Source organism: Rhinopithecus roxellana, chromosome 20 (assembly GCF_007565055.1).
Source record: "Rhinopithecus roxellana isolate Shanxi Qingling chromosome 20, ASM756505v1, whole genome shotgun sequence".
NCBI lineage: Eukaryota > Metazoa > Chordata > Mammalia > Primates > Cercopithecidae > Rhinopithecus > Rhinopithecus roxellana.
Genome location: NC_044568.1, coordinates 9,246,364 through 9,262,623, shown reverse-complemented (window position 1 = coordinate 9,262,623; position 16,260 = coordinate 9,246,364). Strand labels below are relative to the sequence as shown.

Sequence of the window (16,260 nt, the reverse complement as noted above, 5' to 3'; positions counted from 1 at the left end):
CTGGAATCCCAGCACCTTGGGAGGCCAAGATGGGCAGATCACTTGAGGCCAGGAGTTCCAGACCAGCTTGGGCAACATGGTGAAATACCACCTCTACAAAAAATACAAATATTAGCTGGGCTTGGTGGCACGTGCCTGTAATCCCAGCTACTCAGGAGGCTAAGGCATGAGAATCACTTGAACCCAGGAGGCTGAGATTGCAGCGAGCCGAGATCCCAGCCTGGGCAACAGATGGAGACTCCGTCTCAAAAAAAAAAAAAAAAAAAAAAAATACTGGGGTGGGTTTGTTTTCCTCTGGCCTCAAAGAAGTGAATAAGAGGACTGCAGTCAGCTGGGCGCAGTGGCTCACGCCTATAGTCCCAGCACTTTGGGAGGCCGAGGCGGGTGGATCACGAGGTCAGGAGATCAAGATCACGGTGAAACCCTGTCTCTACTAAAAGTACAAAAAATTGGCCGGGCGTGGTGGCTCACGCCTGTAATCCCAGCACTTTGGGAGGCCGAGGCGGGCGGATCAGGAGGTCAGGAGATCGAGACCATCCTGGCTAACACAGTGAAACCCCGTCTCTACCGAAAAAAAAAAAAAATACAAAAAATTAGCCAGGTGTAGTGGTGGGCGCCTGTAGTCCCAGCTACTCGGGAGGCTGAGGCAGGAGAATGGCGTGAACCCGGGAGGCGGAGCTTGTAGTGAGCCGAGATGGTGCCACTGCACTCCAGCCTGGGCAACATAGCGAGACTCCATCTCAAAAAAAAAAAAATTAAAAAAAGAAATAAAGTACAAAAAATTAGCCAGGCGAGGTGGTGGGCACCTGTAGTCCCAGCTACTCGAGAGGCTGAGGCAGGAGAATGGCATGAACCCGGGAGGCGGAGCTTGCAGTGAACTGTGATAGCACCACTGCACTCTGGCCTGGATACAGAGCAAGACTCTGTCTCAAAAAAAAAAAAAAAAAGGACTAAAAGGACTGCAATCAGGACCTTGAGCCTGGGGTCAGTGGTGTCTTTTTGCCTATGAAATCTGTCAATCCCGTGTCTAGGCTGTGGGGGAGGGCAGGTGGGGAGCAGGCTTGGGGACTCTTGTCCCTTACCCTCCACTCTTGGCCCAGGGGAAGAATGGCTGGTCACCACAGTGGGGGCATACCTCCCAGCGGTGTTTGAGGAGGTTCTGGATTTGGTGGACGCCGTGATCCTTACGGAAAAGGTTGGTGCTTTTGGGGCTGTGGTTTAAGGGACCTGGGGCTAGGGAATCCTCTGAGTGGCAGAGAATGGTGGCAGAATGGCATGAGAGTGAAAGAGAAGCAATAATTTTAGGGTCACTTAAAAAAATTCAGAGATCAGATTGTCTGAGGAGTATTCTGGATCATCTGAAGAGTTAAATAGTCTTTCTGGGGCCGGATGCAGTGGCTCACATCTGTAATCTCAACAATTTGGGGCCGGGCACGGTGGCTCAAGCCTGTAATCCCAGCACTTTGGGAGGCCGAGGCGGGCGGATCACGAGGTCAGGAGATCGAGACCATCCTGGGGCTAACACAGTGAAACCCCATCTCTACTAAAAAAATACAAAAAAAAGTCTAGCCAGGCGAGGTGGCGGGCGCCTGTAGTCCCAGCTACTCGGGAGGCTGAGGCAGGAGAATGGCGTGAACCCGGGAGGCGGAGCTTGCAGTGAGCTGAGATCCGGCCACTGCACTCCAGCCTGGGCAACAGAGCGAGACTCCGTCTCAAAAAAAAAAAAAAAAAAAAAAATTTGGAAGGTTGAGGCAGGAGGATCACTTGAGATCAGGAGTCTGAGACCAGCCTGAGCAACACAGAACTCATCTCTACAAAAAATTTAAAAATTAGCTGGGTTGGCCGGGCACGGTGGCTCAAGCCTGTGATCCCAGCACTTTGGGAGGCCGAGACGGGCGGATCACGAGGTCAGGAGATCGAGACCATCCTGGCTAATACAGTGAAACTCCGTCTCTACTAAAAAATACAAAAAATCTAGCCGGGAGAGGTGGCGGGCGCCTGTAGTCCCAGCTACTCCGGGGGCTGAGGCAGGAGAATGGCGTAAACCCGGGAGGCGGAGCTTGCAGTGAGCCGAGATCCAGCCACTGCACTCCAGCCTGGGCGACAGAGCGAGACTCCGTCTCAAAAAAAAAAAAAAAAAAAATTAGCTGGGTGTAGTGGAGCAGGCCTGTAGTCCCAGTTACTCCAGAGGCTGAGGCAGGAGAATCGCTTGAACCCCAGAGGCAGAGGTTGCAGTGAGCCATGATCATGCCACTGCACTCCAGCCTGGGCAACAGAGCAAGACCCTGTCTCAAAAAAAACAAAGTCAGCCGGGCACGGTGGCTCACGCCTGTAATCCCAGCACTTTGGGAGGCTGAGGCAGGAGGATCACCTGAGGTCAGGAGTTGGAGACAAGTCTGGTCAACATGGTGAAACCCCATCTCTACTAAAATTACAAAAATTAGCTGGGTGTGGTGTCATGTGCCTGTAATCTCAGCTGCTCAGGAGGCTGAGGCAGGAGAATCGCTTGAACCCAGGAGGTGGAAGTTGCAGTGAGCTGATATCGCACCATTGCACTCCAGCCTGGGCAACAAGAGCGAGATTCCGACTAAAAAAAAATCCCTGGATTGGTAGAAATTGTCCCTGAGACCTGGGAGCATTGGGAGAGTTTGGTGGCGAATCTGGCTCGCAGATCCCCTGAAGTTGGAGGCAGGTCACTCAAATACCCAACACCTTGCTCTGCAGACAGCCCTGCACCTCCGGGCTCGGCGGAACTTCCGGGACTTCCGGGGAGTGTCCCGCCGCACTGGGGAGGAGTGGCTGGTGACGGTGCAGGACACGGAGGCTCATGTGCCAGATGTCCACGAGGAGGTGCTAGGGGTTGTGCCCATCACCACCCTGGGCCCCCACAACTACTGTGTGATTCTCGACCCTGTCGGACCGGATGGCAAGAATCAGCTGGGGCAGAAGCGTGTGGTCAAGGTGAGGTCCCTACACCCCCCACAGAGGACTGCCCTGGGAGATGTATGCCCTCTAGTGGCACGAGGCCCTCTGCCCTCTCTCCCTTCTCTCCTCCAGAGGCACGTTCTGGGAACACCTTCTGTGCCTTTACACGCTTAGTTCTTACACGCCTGAGACACTGGCCCATTTGGTTCCTGGCAGCCTCTAACCCCTCAGACCTGAAGTTAATTCCCCTTCTGGGAAGGTCTCCTGGCTACCCTCTGCCTGAGACTCTGAAACTCTCTGATACAGTCATGTGCCACTTAATGATGGGGATACAGTCTGAGAAATGGTCCTTAGATAATTTTGTCTTTGTGCAAAAGAGTCCACTTATGCAAACCTAGATGGCACAGCCTACTATCACCTAAGCTAGATGGTGTAGCCTGCCCCTAGGCCGCCAACCTGTGCAGCATGTGACTGTCCTGAATACTGCCGGCAGCTGAACACAATGGTAAGTACTTACGTATCTAGCCATAGAAAAGGTAAGGTAAAAACACAGTATGAAAGCTTCATTATCGGCCAGCAAGTGGCTCATGCCTGTAATCCCAGCACTTTGGAAGGCCAAGGCAGGTGGATCACTTGGGGTCAAGAGTTCAAGATCAGCCTGGTCAACGTGGGGAAACCCTGTTTCTACTAAAAATACAAAAATTAGCCGGGTGTGGTTGTGGGTACCTGTAATTCCAGTTACTTGGGAGGCTAAGGCACAAGAATCGCTTGAACCCCGGAGATCAAGCCTGCAGTGAGCCGAGATCGTGCCACTGCACTCCAGCCTGGGCGACAGAGTGAGATTATCTCAAAAAAAAAAAGAGCTCCATTATAATCTTACAGGACCACCATGTGCAGTCTGTAGTGGACTGAACTATCACGCAGTGACTATACTTCACATCTTTTATATTCTGGTGTGCACTTTGCTTTGTCATCTTTCGTAAAACAAACCTCTTGGTTTACCCTCTCCCACCCGCTACCTCATCCCCTCTCTGAACTATATGTGGGAATACCAGCAGTTGCCAAACTCATTCTGTAAAGGGGGCTGGATGGTAGATATTCCGGGCTCCGTGAGTCATCGTTTCTGTGGAAGTTCTTCAACTCTGCTGTTATGTCAGGAAAGCAGCATGGGCAGTACGTAAACAAGTGAGTACTGCCATGTTTCTGGAATATTTTATTTGCAAAAACAGGAGGCAGAAAAAGTAGAAATAGGCCAGGCACGGTGGCTCACACTTGTAATCCCAGCACTTTGCGAGTCCAATGCAGGTGGATCACTTGAGATCAGGAATTGGAAACCATCTTGGCCAACATGGCGAAACCCCTTCTGTACTAAAAATACAAAAAACAATTAGCTGGGCATGGTGTCAGGCACCTGTAAACCCAGCTTCTCTGGAGGCTGAGGCAGGAGAATCGCTTGAACCGAGGAGGCGGAGGTTGCAGTGAGCCGAGATAGCACCACTGCCCTCCAGCCTGGGTGACAGAGAAAGACTGTCTCAAAAAAAAAAAAAAAAAAAAAAGTAGAAATAACCCAAATGTATGTATTTAATGAATGGATAAAAAATTGTAGCATATTCATACAATGGAATATCATTTAGCCATAAGAAAGAAATGGCAGGCCAGGCGTAGCAGCTCGTGACTATAATCCCAGTGCTTTAGGAGGCCGATGTGGGAGGATTGCTTGAAGCCAGGAGTTCGAGACCAGCCTGGGTAACATAGTGAGACCCCATTTTTACAAAAACTTTAAAAAATTGGCGAGGCATGGTGGCACACCTGTAGTCCCAGGTACTTGGGAGGCTAAAGTGGGAAAATCACTTGATCCCAGGAAGTGGAGGCTATAGTGAGCTAGGACTGTGCCACTGTACTCCAGCCTGAGGCAATAGAATGAGATCCTGTCTCTGGGGGGGGGGGGGGGAGAAAGAAATGACATACTTATAGGTGATACAACATGGATAAAATTGAAAACGTTATGCTAAGTGAAAGAAGCTGGCCGGACGCGGTGGTTCACGCCTGTAATCCTAACACTTTAGGAGGCTGAGGCGGACACATCACCTGAGGTCAGGAGTTCAAGACCAGCCTGGCCAACATGGTGAAACACCATCTCTGCTAAAACACAAAAATTAGCTAGGCGTGATGGCGGGTGCCTGTAATCCCAGCTACTGCTCGGGAGGCTGAGAGGGGAGGATCCCTTGAACCCGGGAGACAGTAGTTGCAGTGAGTCAAGATCCCACCACTGCACTCCAGCCTGGGCTGCTGAGCGAGACTCCATCTCAAAAAAAAAAAAAAAAACTAGACATCAAAGGCCACATATTGCATGATTCCATTTATATGAAATGTCCAGAATAGGTAAACACATAAAATAGACTAGTGATGGGTGGGGTGGGTGGGGAGTAGAAGTAACTTCTAGGTACAGGATTTCTTTTCAGGGTGATGATGAAAATATTCTAGACTTAACATAGTAGTGATGGTTGGACAACTCTGAGTATACTAAAACAACTGAATTGTGAATTGTATACTCTAGATGGGAAAATTTCATATGTGGATTATATCTCAATAAAATTTTTTTTAAAAAGGCAGTGCTGGGCATGGTGGCCCACGTCTATAATCCCAGCACTTTGGGAAGTTGAGGTGGGCAGATCACTTGAGTCCAGGACTTTGAGACCAGCCTAGGCAACATGGCAAAACCCCATCATCTACGAAGCACACAAAAATTAGCCGGGTGTGGTGACGCGCATCTGTAGTCCCAGCTCCTTGGGAGGCTGTGCTGGGAGGATTGCTCGAGCCTGGAAGGTTGAGGCTGCAGAGAGCTGAGATCATGCCACTGCACTCCAGCCTGGCCAACAGAGCAAGACTGTCTCAAAAAAAAAAACAAAAAAACAAAAAAAAAAAACAGGCAGAATCCAGATTTGGCCTGAAAATCAGAGTTTGTTGAGCCCTAGGTTACACCATCTCTAGAAAACAAAGCCTGGGAGAAAGAAGAAAAAACAGGTTGTTTTTTTAATGGTTTAGCTTGCGTGGATCCAGGTTCTGACAGTTTATGGAATCTTTCAAGGACACGTTTGAGCAGATGAGATTCGGCAGACGTTTGTGTAGAGCCTCACAGTCCAGACAGTGCCTCACTGCATTATGATGTGGGGGTGGTGGCGGGCTTCTGGGGCTCCTGTCCTCCACACAGGCCTGAGGCAGCACGGGGCTGGGGAGGTGCCATCGGAGGCACCCGCAACCCTAAAGGCACTGCCCCTAACCGCACGTCTCCCCACTAGGGAGAGAAGTCTTTTTTCCTCCAGCCGGGAGAGCAGCTGGAACAAGGCATCCAGGATGTGTACGTGCTGTCGGAGCAGCAAGGGCTGCTGCTGAGGGCCCTGCAGCCCCTGGAGGAGGGGGAGGATGAAGAGAAAGTCTCACACCAGGCTGGGGACCACTGGCTCATCCGTGGACCCCTGGAGTATGTGCCATCTGCCAAGGTGGAGGTGGTGGAGGAGCGCCAGGCCATCCCTCTAGATGAGAATGAGGGCATCTATGTGCAGGATGTCAAGACTGGAAAGGTAATGGCTGGGGGTGGGTGGTGGTGCTGCCACGTGGCCTTGGCCTTGGTGGTGGCTTTTTCTGGGTGTGTGGGAGAGGTGGGCAGGGACTTCAGCAGCATGGAGAGCCACATCAAGTTGGCTGTATGGTTGGGGGAAGGTACTATGTGGAGTGTTTGCCATCCTGCCTTAAATACCTCATTTGAAATGTTAGAACCAACCGGGTGCGGTGGCTCACGCCTGTAATCTCAGCACTTTGGGAGGCTGAGGCGGGTGAATCACCTGAGGGCAGGAGTTCGAGACTAGCCTGGCCAACATGGTGAAACCCTGTCTCTACTAAAAATACAAACATTAGCCAGGCGTGGTGGTGGTCCGAGTAGTCCCAGATACTTGAGAGGCTGAGCCAGGAGAACTGCTTGAGCTGGGAGGTAGAGGTTGCAGTGAGCCAAGATCACACCACTGCACTCCAGCCAGGGCGACAGAGTGAGACTCCATCTCAAAAAAAAAATTAGAACCTCTACTAAGAGGACAAGTGGGGGTTTAGGACAGGGACCCTGTCCCACAGCAGACCTGGTTCCCAGCATATAAAGGTCTGTTGGGGTGGCCAGGGAACAGGAAGGACCTCCTCCCTCATGCCCATATCCCAGTGGAATCTTTCATTTTTGCTGCTTCACCTAAAACCTTGACCTTGATTTGACCTCGGGCCACATCTCCAACCTTCTCTAAGAATCCAAGCTGGAAGTCCAGCTCGGAATCCTAGGGAGCATCCGTGTACATGACCTACTTCAACGTCCCTGGGGTGCCCTCCAAACTGCCCCATGAAGGAAGATTCTAGAAATAACATTGAGCACCTTCTCTGTGCCAAGAGCGTTTGAGCTAGACATGTGAGATGTCATTCACCCCTAGACCCTGCAAGGTAGCCACTGTCAAGTCCACTTGACAGAGGAGGAAACTGAAGCCCAAGGGATGAGGTAGTTAGCCCACGATGACAGGGCCAACAGATGGCAAACCCGGGCTGGTGCCTGGCCTCCCGGCAGAGAAGGTGTTTAACCTCGTGCCACGCCTTCTATGGACAGGCTGTGCTTCAGGACAGCTGGGCGGATCTTCCTCCCTTCCACCCTTACGGGCAGCGTCCCTCCCTGTCCTTGTCTCAAGGTACGCGCTGTGATTGGAAGCACCTACATGCTGACCCAGGACGAAGTCCTGTGGGAGAAGGAGCTGCCTCCCGGGGTGGAGGAGCTGCTGAACAAGGGGCAGGACCCTCTGGCAGACAGAGGTGAGAAGGACACCGCTAAGAGCCTCCAGCCCTTGGCGCCCCGGAACAAGACCCGCGTGGTCAGCTACCGCGTGCCCCACAACGCTGCTGTGCAGGTGTACGACTACCGAGAGAAGCGAGCCCGGTGAGCTCTGGCAGGGCAGGGTGTAGGGGGCGGCTCTCCACAGGTCTGACTCTGACTCCGGGCTGTCTCTGCAGCGTGGTCTTTGGGCCTGAGCTGGTGTCGCTGGGTCCTGAGGAGCAGTTCACGGTGTTGTCCCTCTCGGCTGGGCGGCCCAAGCGTCCCCATGCCCGCCGTGCGCTCTGCCTGCTGCTGGGGCCTGACTTCTTCACAGACGTCATCACCATTGAGACGGCGGATCATGCCAGGCTGCAACTGCAGCTGGCCTACAACTGGTAAAAACGGGGACAGGGCACGGGGGTGCACTCCTGGAATCCTAGCACTTTGGGAGGCTGAGGTGGGAGGATCGCTTGAGCCTAGGAGGTCCAGGCTGCAGTGAGCCATGATGGCCCCACTGTACTCCAGCCTGGGTGACAGAACAAGATCCTGTTTCTAAACAAACAAAAACAAACCAGGTAAGCAGTGGGTGATGGTTCCTGCTGGGTGCAGCCTAGGAACCCCAAGAAAAGGAGGTGCCTGCTCAAGTGCTGGGCTCCCCATGAGGGCAGGACACCTCATTCAGTGCCAAGGTCAAGAGGGAACCCAGGAGTTCACGCAAATCCAAGGAAGGCGTGGGCTCACCTCTTGGAGTCAGGACTCATGGATCCAGTAGCAGGACACTACCCCAGCTAAGCTCCCAGTGTGCATGCAGTCAAATGCTTAACTGCCAGGCTGTTAAAAGATGCATGGGACACAGCCGGCGGGAGTGGGCAGTGCGAGTGGGTAGCGAGAACACAAGCTCTGAAACTGACCACCCTGGCCTGCACCCCAGCCCTGCTGTTTGCAGCCTATGGACCTGGACAAGGGACAGGGTGCTTTCCTCAGTTTCCCTATCTGTAACATGAGGAAGACAGCATTACCTCCTTCACAAGGCCATTGAAAGGATGCAATGAGCGTTAGAACAGTGCCTATATTGGTCAGAGCTCAATAGCAGCTATTAGGATTGGGTGAGATAAGTCATGTAACAGAAACAGTGTTCATGACCAGGCACGGTGGCTCACACCTGTGATCCCAGCACTTTGGGAGGCTGAGGCGGGAGGACTGCCAGGAGTTTGAGACCAGGCTGAGCAACATAGCAAGACTTTCTACAAAAAAATTTTATAAACTAGCTGGGCATGGTGGTACATGTCTGTAGACCCAACTACTTGGAAGGCTGAGTTGGGAGAATTGCCGGAGCCCAGGAATTTGAGGCTGCAGTGAGCTATGATTGTGCCTCCGCACTCCAGCCTGGACAACAGAGACCCACAGAGACCCTGTCTGGAAGGAAGGAAGGAAGAAGGAAAAAAGAAAAGTCGGGCATGGTGGCTTATGCCTATAATCCCAGCACTTTGGGAGACTGAGGCAGGCAGATCACTTGAGGTCAGGAGTTTGAGACCAGCCTGGCCAACATGTTGAATCCCTGTCTGTACTAAAAATACAAAAATTAGCCAGGAGTGGTTGTGGGCACCTGTAGTCCCAGCTTGTAGTCGCAGCTACTCAAGGGGCTGAGGCAGGAGAATCGTTTGAACCCAGGAGGCAGAGGTTACAGTGAACCCAGTTTGTGCCACTGCACTCCAGCCTGGGCGATGGAGTGAGATTCTGTTTCCAGAAAGAATGTTCAACACTCCCAAGCATGCCCCTCGCCTCTTAGCTTAGAGCAGTCAGTGCCCTGATGGCGGCAGACAGCTGCTGACATATTCCCAGGTACTATAGCATCATAGTTAAGAGCACAGGCCCCAGAAGCAGGTGCCTGGTTCAGTTTTCTGGCTTGTCACATGTTATATGGCAAGTCTTGGGCCAGCCACTTGACTTCTCTGGACCTCTACTTCCTCATCTGTAAAATGGGGGTGGTGATTTTCGCCATCTCATAGGGTGGTCGAGCAGATTAAAGGAGAACATGTGTTAAGTTTTTAGGATCTTACCAGGCATATATTAGCACTCTCTATTGTGAGGGACCCTGCCCAGCCACACAGGGTGAGTGTTGAAGTTCTTCTCGGAGAGAGTTGCTGGCTGGGCATGATCACATGTGTAGTCCCAGCACTTTGGGAGGCTGAGGTGGGAGGGTTGCCTGAGCCCAGGAGTTCAAGACCAGCCTGGGTAACATGGCAAGACCTTGTCTCTTCTAAAAAAGAGAGATTCCTGGGTGAAAGCAGCTTCCCCATTCTGGGCCTGTTTGTTCACAGGCACTTTGAGGTGAATGATCGGAAGGACCCCCAAGAGATGGCCAAGCTCTTTTCAGTGCCAGACTTTGTAGGTGATGCCTGCAAGGCCATCGCATCCCGGGTGCGGGGGGCCGTGGCCTCTGTCACTTTCGATGACTTCCATAAGAACTCAGCCCGCATCATTCGCACTGCCGTCTTTGGCTTTGAGACCTCAGAAGCCAAGGGCCCTGACGGCATGGCCCTGCCCAGGCCCCGGGACCGGGCTGTCTTCCCCCAAAACGGGCTGGTGGTCAGCAGTGTGGACGTGCAGTCAGTGGAGCCTGTGGATCAGCGAACCCGGGACGCCCTGCAACGCAGCGTCCAGCTGGCCATCGAGATCACCACCAACTCCCAGGAAGCAGCAGCCAAGTGAGTGAGGCTGGGAGCTCGGCTGCCCATAATGCCCATGGCAGGCCACTGCTGGGACCTGGATAACCTGGCATCCCCTATGGACTGCCTTCTGCCATCTCTACCCCCAAGGATCTATTCTCTACCCGACAGATCTGGTGACCCACTTAAAATGTGAATCAGGCTGGGCGCGGTGGCCCATGCCTGTAATCACAGCACTGTGAAAGGCTGAGGCAGGAAGATCACCTGAAGCCAGGAGTTTGAGGCTGCAGTGAGCCATGATTGCGCCACTGCACTCCAGCCTGAGCAACAGGCCTGGGAGACTGACCCTGTCTCAAAAAAAAAAAAAAAAAAAAAAGCACGTATCAGATGCGATTCCTGCAGCCTCTCATCTTGCATGTGATAAAACCCAAACTCTGTCCTGCAGGTCCAGCCGACCTCCCCCAATTTGCCTTCTAGCCTCCCCCTTCCATGTTCCTTGCCCCCAGAACTTGTTCCAGCTGACATGTTCCAGCCCCACTGGCTTCCTCTGCTCCTTCAATGCACAGCTTGGACCCACCTGAAGGCCTTTTGCAATGGCTGTTCCTGCTGCCCAGAAAGCTTCCCCCCACCGGCCCCCAGGCTCCCTTCCAGGCAGGCTCCTCCTAGTTTCAGCCCAAAGATCCCCTCCTTGGGGAACCGTTTCCTTTCTCTCACAGCTGAATAGCAACCTCTTTGCCTGGTCTCTCCCACTTTACTACCTTCAAGATACTTGTCACTGTCTGAAATCCTCCTTGTGTACTTGTTTTTTCCCCCACTCAAGTGGCGTGAAAGCAGGGACTACGGTCATGCCTGCATTTGTCGGGCCTAGAATGACACTGGCTTGTGACACATATACCATTCTGGGTTGAGTTGCGTATCAGGTGCCTTCTAGGGGCCGGGGTCTGTCCCGGGCACCGGTTTCGTTGGTGGTCTCTGCCCTTGGTGCTCCTGTTCCTGCTCCAGCCCAATGCCAGCCTCTCACCTGCACTCCGTCTCCTCCAGGCACGAGGCTCAGAGACTGGAGCAGGAAGCCCGCGGCCGGCTTGAGCGGCAGAAGATCCTGGACCAGTCAGAAGCTGAGAAAGCTCGCAAGGAACTCTTGGAGCTGGAGGCTCTGAGGTGGGTTGAAAACTAGAGGAGGAGACTGGCAGCAGCTGAGGGTCTTGGGACGGCAGCCGGTGGGGGCAGCAGGCCAGGGTGAGGGGGTGTGGATGAGACAGTGCACGGCTACAGCATAAGTCAAGGCCATGAGGGGACTGGGCTGTCTCCCGGGTCTTACCTGACTCTGCCTTCTCTCCAGCATGGCCGTGGAGAGCACTGGGACTGCCAAGGCGGAGGCCGAGTCCCGTGCAGAGGCAGCCCGGATTGAGGGAGAAGGGTCTGTGCTGCAGGCCAAGCTGAAAGCACAGGCCTTGGCCATCGAGACAGTGAGTAGGAGGAGGCATCAAGAAGGGGGTGGCCTTGAGACCTGGAAAAGACCCATTGCCTACAGTCCCTGAGACTGTATAGGACACCAGGTCCCCCAGCATCCCATGCAAGTATTTGTATTTGACAAAGTCCATTGCCTTGTAGGATTCGTTGACTCCATTGCTGGAAGGTAAGGATTAGAACACCCATTTTGCAGCTGGGCGCTCATGCACTGTCCACCTTGGCACAAGCGCTGTGTGTGCTTCACACGCATGATCTTATTTAATGCTCAAAATCCCATTAAGAGGCCGGGTGCTCACGCCTGTAATTCCAGCACTTTGGGAGGCCGAGGTGGATGGATCACCTAAGGTTAGGAGTTCAAGACCAGCCTGGCCAATATGGTGAAACCCCATCTCTACTAAAAATACAAAAAATTAGCTGGGTGTGGTGGCATGCGCCTGTAATCCCAGCTACTCAGTAGTCTGAGGCAGGAGAATCACTTGAACCCAGGAGGTGGAGGCTGCATATTGCTAACGTTGTGCCACTACACTCCAGCCTGGGCAACAAGAGCAAAACTCCACCTCAAAAATAAGTAAATAAAAATAAATGTAAAAAGAGACCCAGGCCGGGCATGGTGGCTCAAGCCTGTAATCCCAGCACTTTAGGAGTCCGAGATGGGCGGATCACGAGGTCAGGAGATCGAGACCATCCTGGCTAACACGGTGAAACCCCGTCTCTACTAAAAAAAATACAAAAAACTAGCCGGGCGTGGTGGCGGGCGCCTGTAGTCCCAGCTACTCGGGAGGCTGAGGCAGGAGGATGGCGTGAACCCGGGAGGCGGAGTTTGCAGTGAGCTGAGATCCGGCCACTGCACTCCAACCTGGGTGACAGAGCGAGACTCCGTCTCAAAAAAAAAAAAAAAAAAAAAAAGACCTAGTGTGGTGCCTCATGCCTGTAACCCCAGCACTTTGGAAAGCTGAGGTGGGAGGATCATTTGAAGTCAGGTCGAGACCAATTCAAGACCAGTCTGGGTAACATAGCAAGACCTCATCTCTACATAAAACAAAATTTAATTGGTTGGGTGTGGTGGCATGTGCCTGTAGTCCCAGCTACCCAGGAGGCTAAGGCAGGAGGATCCTTTGAGCCAGGAGTTGAAGGCTGCAGTGAGTCCTGATCTGCATTCCAGCCTGGGTCAAAAAATAATGCTGGATTTTTCCCCTTCCAGGAGGCTGAGCTCCAGCGGGTCCAGAAGGTCCGAGAGCTGGAACTGGTCTATGCTCGGGCCCAGCTGGAGCTGGAGGTGAGCAAGGCTCAGCAGCTGGCCGAGGTGGAGGTGAAGAAGTTCAAGCAGATGACAGAGGCCATAGGCCCCAGCACCATCAGGGACCTTGCTGTGGCTGGGCCTGAGATGCAGGTGAGAGTTGGGGAAGGCGTGTTGGTTTCAGGACCAACCTTGGAACCAGGAAGGCAGAGCCAAGGCAGAAAACACAACATCTGGAAAGACGGTGGGGAAGGGAGGGGTGAGTGACCTGTCCCTGCATCACAGGTCATTCACGCGGTGTCACGCTGCATCAACGTCAGGCACTTTACTAGACCCAGCAGTGAGCCAGAGCTTGGAGGAGACAGGAAATGGATGGGACAGCAGTCTGTGACAAGCGTTTCCAAGGCAGTCAAGCAGGGTGGTCAAATGCAGGGGAGGTGACCCTTCAAATCAGCTGACTTAAGGAGGGTCACTTTGAAGTGGCCAGGGTTTGACACCCATCTAAACTTCCTCTTGTTCTCGCCTTCCAGGTAAAACTGCTCCAGTCCCTGGGCCTGAAATCAACCCTCATCACCGATGGCTCCACTCCCATCAACCTCTTCAGCACAGCCTTTGGGCTGCTGGGGATGGGGCCCGAGGGTCAGCCCCTGGGCAGAAGGGTGGCCAGTGGGCCCAGCCCCAGGGAGGGGATGTCCCCCCAGTCTGCTCAGGCCCCTCAAGCTCCTGGAGACAACCACGTGGTGCCTGTACTGCGCTAACCCCTGATTAATACAATGGAAGTTTCTGGGCATTTAAAATTTCAACGCTTTTCTCTTGTCTGACATTGGTTGGGGTCACCAGAGAGCTTAATGGTGGGGAGGGGAGGTGCTCCTGACATCTTTTTGTTTTTCGAGATGGAGTCTTGCTCTGTCACCCAGGCTGGAGTGCAATGGCGCCATCTCTTTTCACTGCAACCTCCGCCTCCCAGGTTCAAGTGATTCTCCTGCCTCAGCCTCCTGAGTAGCTGGGATTACAGGCACGTGCCACCACGCCCGGCTAATTTTTGTACTTTTTAGTAGAGACGGGGTTTCACCATGTTGGCCAGGCTGGTCTTGGACTCCCAACCTCAGGCGATCTACGTGCCTTGGCCTCCCAAAGTGCTGGGATTACAGGTGTGAGCCACCATGCCCGGCCAACATCTTTAGATAGTTACAGGAAACTGTTCTCCATAAAGGGGAGAAGACCCCAAGGCAGGGGGAGGATGAGCTGGAAGTCACCCAGTAGGAATGCGGCCCCAAAGCCTTGTGCACGGAGTGGCTGCCGGCTTCCTAGAGCCCAGATAGGCGCGGTGATGCCACGGGTGGGGCCATGGGGCCCACAATGGCCACATCTCACCACCGGTTCTCCAGGAGCCCAGCTGCGCGGTAGCTCTCAGCCTCTAACCCTTCAGCTGTGGCAGATGCAGCCCAGCTTCCCATCGGGGAGGCGCTCTCCGGCGCCACCTGCTGGTAGTGCCCGCAGCGCCATCGGACGTGCCAGGCTTGCACCTGGTGCTGTGCACTTGTCCCTTCCCAGGTCGGGGTGTCAGGTTGGGGAGGAGGACTCTGCCTAGGGCAGTAGAAATTGGGCATCTCCTTGAGCTTCTGGTCTGGGCTCTTTGGGAGCACTGAAGGGGGGGGTGCCCTTATCCTACTCTCTCCCCGACAACCAGTAAGGGGTCCTCATTTGAAAGAAGGATCCAGGTGCAGTCAGCTTGGGTGCACCAGCCCTTTAGGGCCAGGTAGAGTTGTAGGTGGCAGGCCCGCCCCGTCTCTGCCGAGGAAGTAAAAAGATTCTAGGGACCCAGTGCAGGAGCTTAGGCCTGTAACCCCAGCACCTTGGGAGGCCAAGGAACAAGGATCACTTGAGACTAGGAGTTCGAGACCAGCCTGGGCAACATAGCAAGACCCCCATCTCTACAAAAAAAAAAAAAAAAAAAGCCAGATTTTGTGGCATGCATCTGTGTTCCCAGCTACTTGGGAGGCTAAGATGAGAGGATTGCGTGAGCCCAGAAGTTGGAGGCCATAGTGAGCTATGATCATACCACTGCGCTCCAGCCTGGGTGACAGAGGGATACCCTGTCTCTATAAAAAAAAAAAAAAAAAACCCCTAAAAGACTCCCTAACTCCCTCATCTTCCCCTTCCTGTAATATTTAGTGGAAAAAGCCCTATCCCCACTGAAATCACCTCCCTCCCTCTCTGCCCTGCCCCTGACCAGCTGCACGTTGCTGGAGGAGGAACACCCCACGGAGCTGACTGATCTTATTTTAAGCTCATGGGAACAAATATTGAGGGAGGTGCAGCTCCTCTGACTGTGCTGCTCTGTCTTGTGTGCGATCCGCTTCGAGACAACCATTCACACCACCTCTCCTCTCAGCCACCTACACCCCCTGCCCACTTTCTCTCACCTCTTTGAGAAAATAGAAGCAAATTGGGTAGGAAGGCCCTTTCCAGCAACAAACCTAACAAACTGCTGGCATCTGTACTCTGTCCTCCCTCCTGTTCCCACCCTGGGTTCCTCTCCTTGGGCTCTAGGAGGGAGGGCTGCATTCCTTCCCTGATTGCCGTCCTCTCCTGTGCTGTCAATTTTTTTTTCTTTTTTTTTGAGACTGAGTCTCGCTCTGTCAACCAGGTTGGAGTGCAGTGGCGTGATCTCAGCTCACTGCAACCTCTGCCTGGTGGATTCAAGTGATTCTCCTGCCTCAGCCTCCCGAGTTGCTGGGACGACAGTCATGCACCACCATGCCCTGCTAATTTTTGTATTTTTCATACACATGAGGTTTTGCCATGTTGTCCAGACTGGTCATGAACTCCTGATCTCAAGTGATCCACCTGCCTCGGCCTCCCAAAGGGCTGGGATAACAGGTGTGAGCCACTGCACCCAGCTGATATGCCAACAATTTCTTCTCTCCTGCATCATCGTCATCAGGATATAGACATGTCTACTCTGTCCATATAAAACAACTCCCTTAACCCTATGAGCCCCTCTACCTCCCACCTCTCCTTTTTCCATCACAGCTAAATTTTTCCAGAGTTCTCTGTGGTCTCACTTTACATTTCTCATCTCTCATCTCTTCAAACCACTCCAGATAGGGCCAGGCTTG

General features: G+C 53.2%; 1 protein-coding gene across 1 annotated transcript in view; it reads left to right on the top strand.

The window, feature by feature from the left end:
* The window catches only part of MVP (major vault protein), a 28,662-nt gene extending 14,721 nt beyond the window's left edge, over positions 1-13,941 (top strand). The window contains exons 6-15 of the mRNA XM_010387732.2: positions 1,101-1,195; positions 2,725-2,961; positions 6,225-6,506; positions 7,641-7,885; positions 7,960-8,157; positions 10,084-10,470; positions 11,473-11,589; positions 11,771-11,897; positions 13,103-13,291; positions 13,669-13,941. Of these exons, the coding sequence (XP_010386034.1) occupies positions 1,101-1,195; positions 2,725-2,961; positions 6,225-6,506; positions 7,641-7,885; positions 7,960-8,157; positions 10,084-10,470; positions 11,473-11,589; positions 11,771-11,897; positions 13,103-13,291; positions 13,669-13,896 (2,105 nt within the window). The 3' untranslated portion in view covers positions 13,897-13,941. The remainder of the gene's footprint in view (positions 1-1,100; positions 1,196-2,724; positions 2,962-6,224; positions 6,507-7,640; positions 7,886-7,959; positions 8,158-10,083; positions 10,471-11,472; positions 11,590-11,770; positions 11,898-13,102; positions 13,292-13,668) is intronic.
* Positions 13,942-16,260: the final 2,319 nt, after the last annotated feature.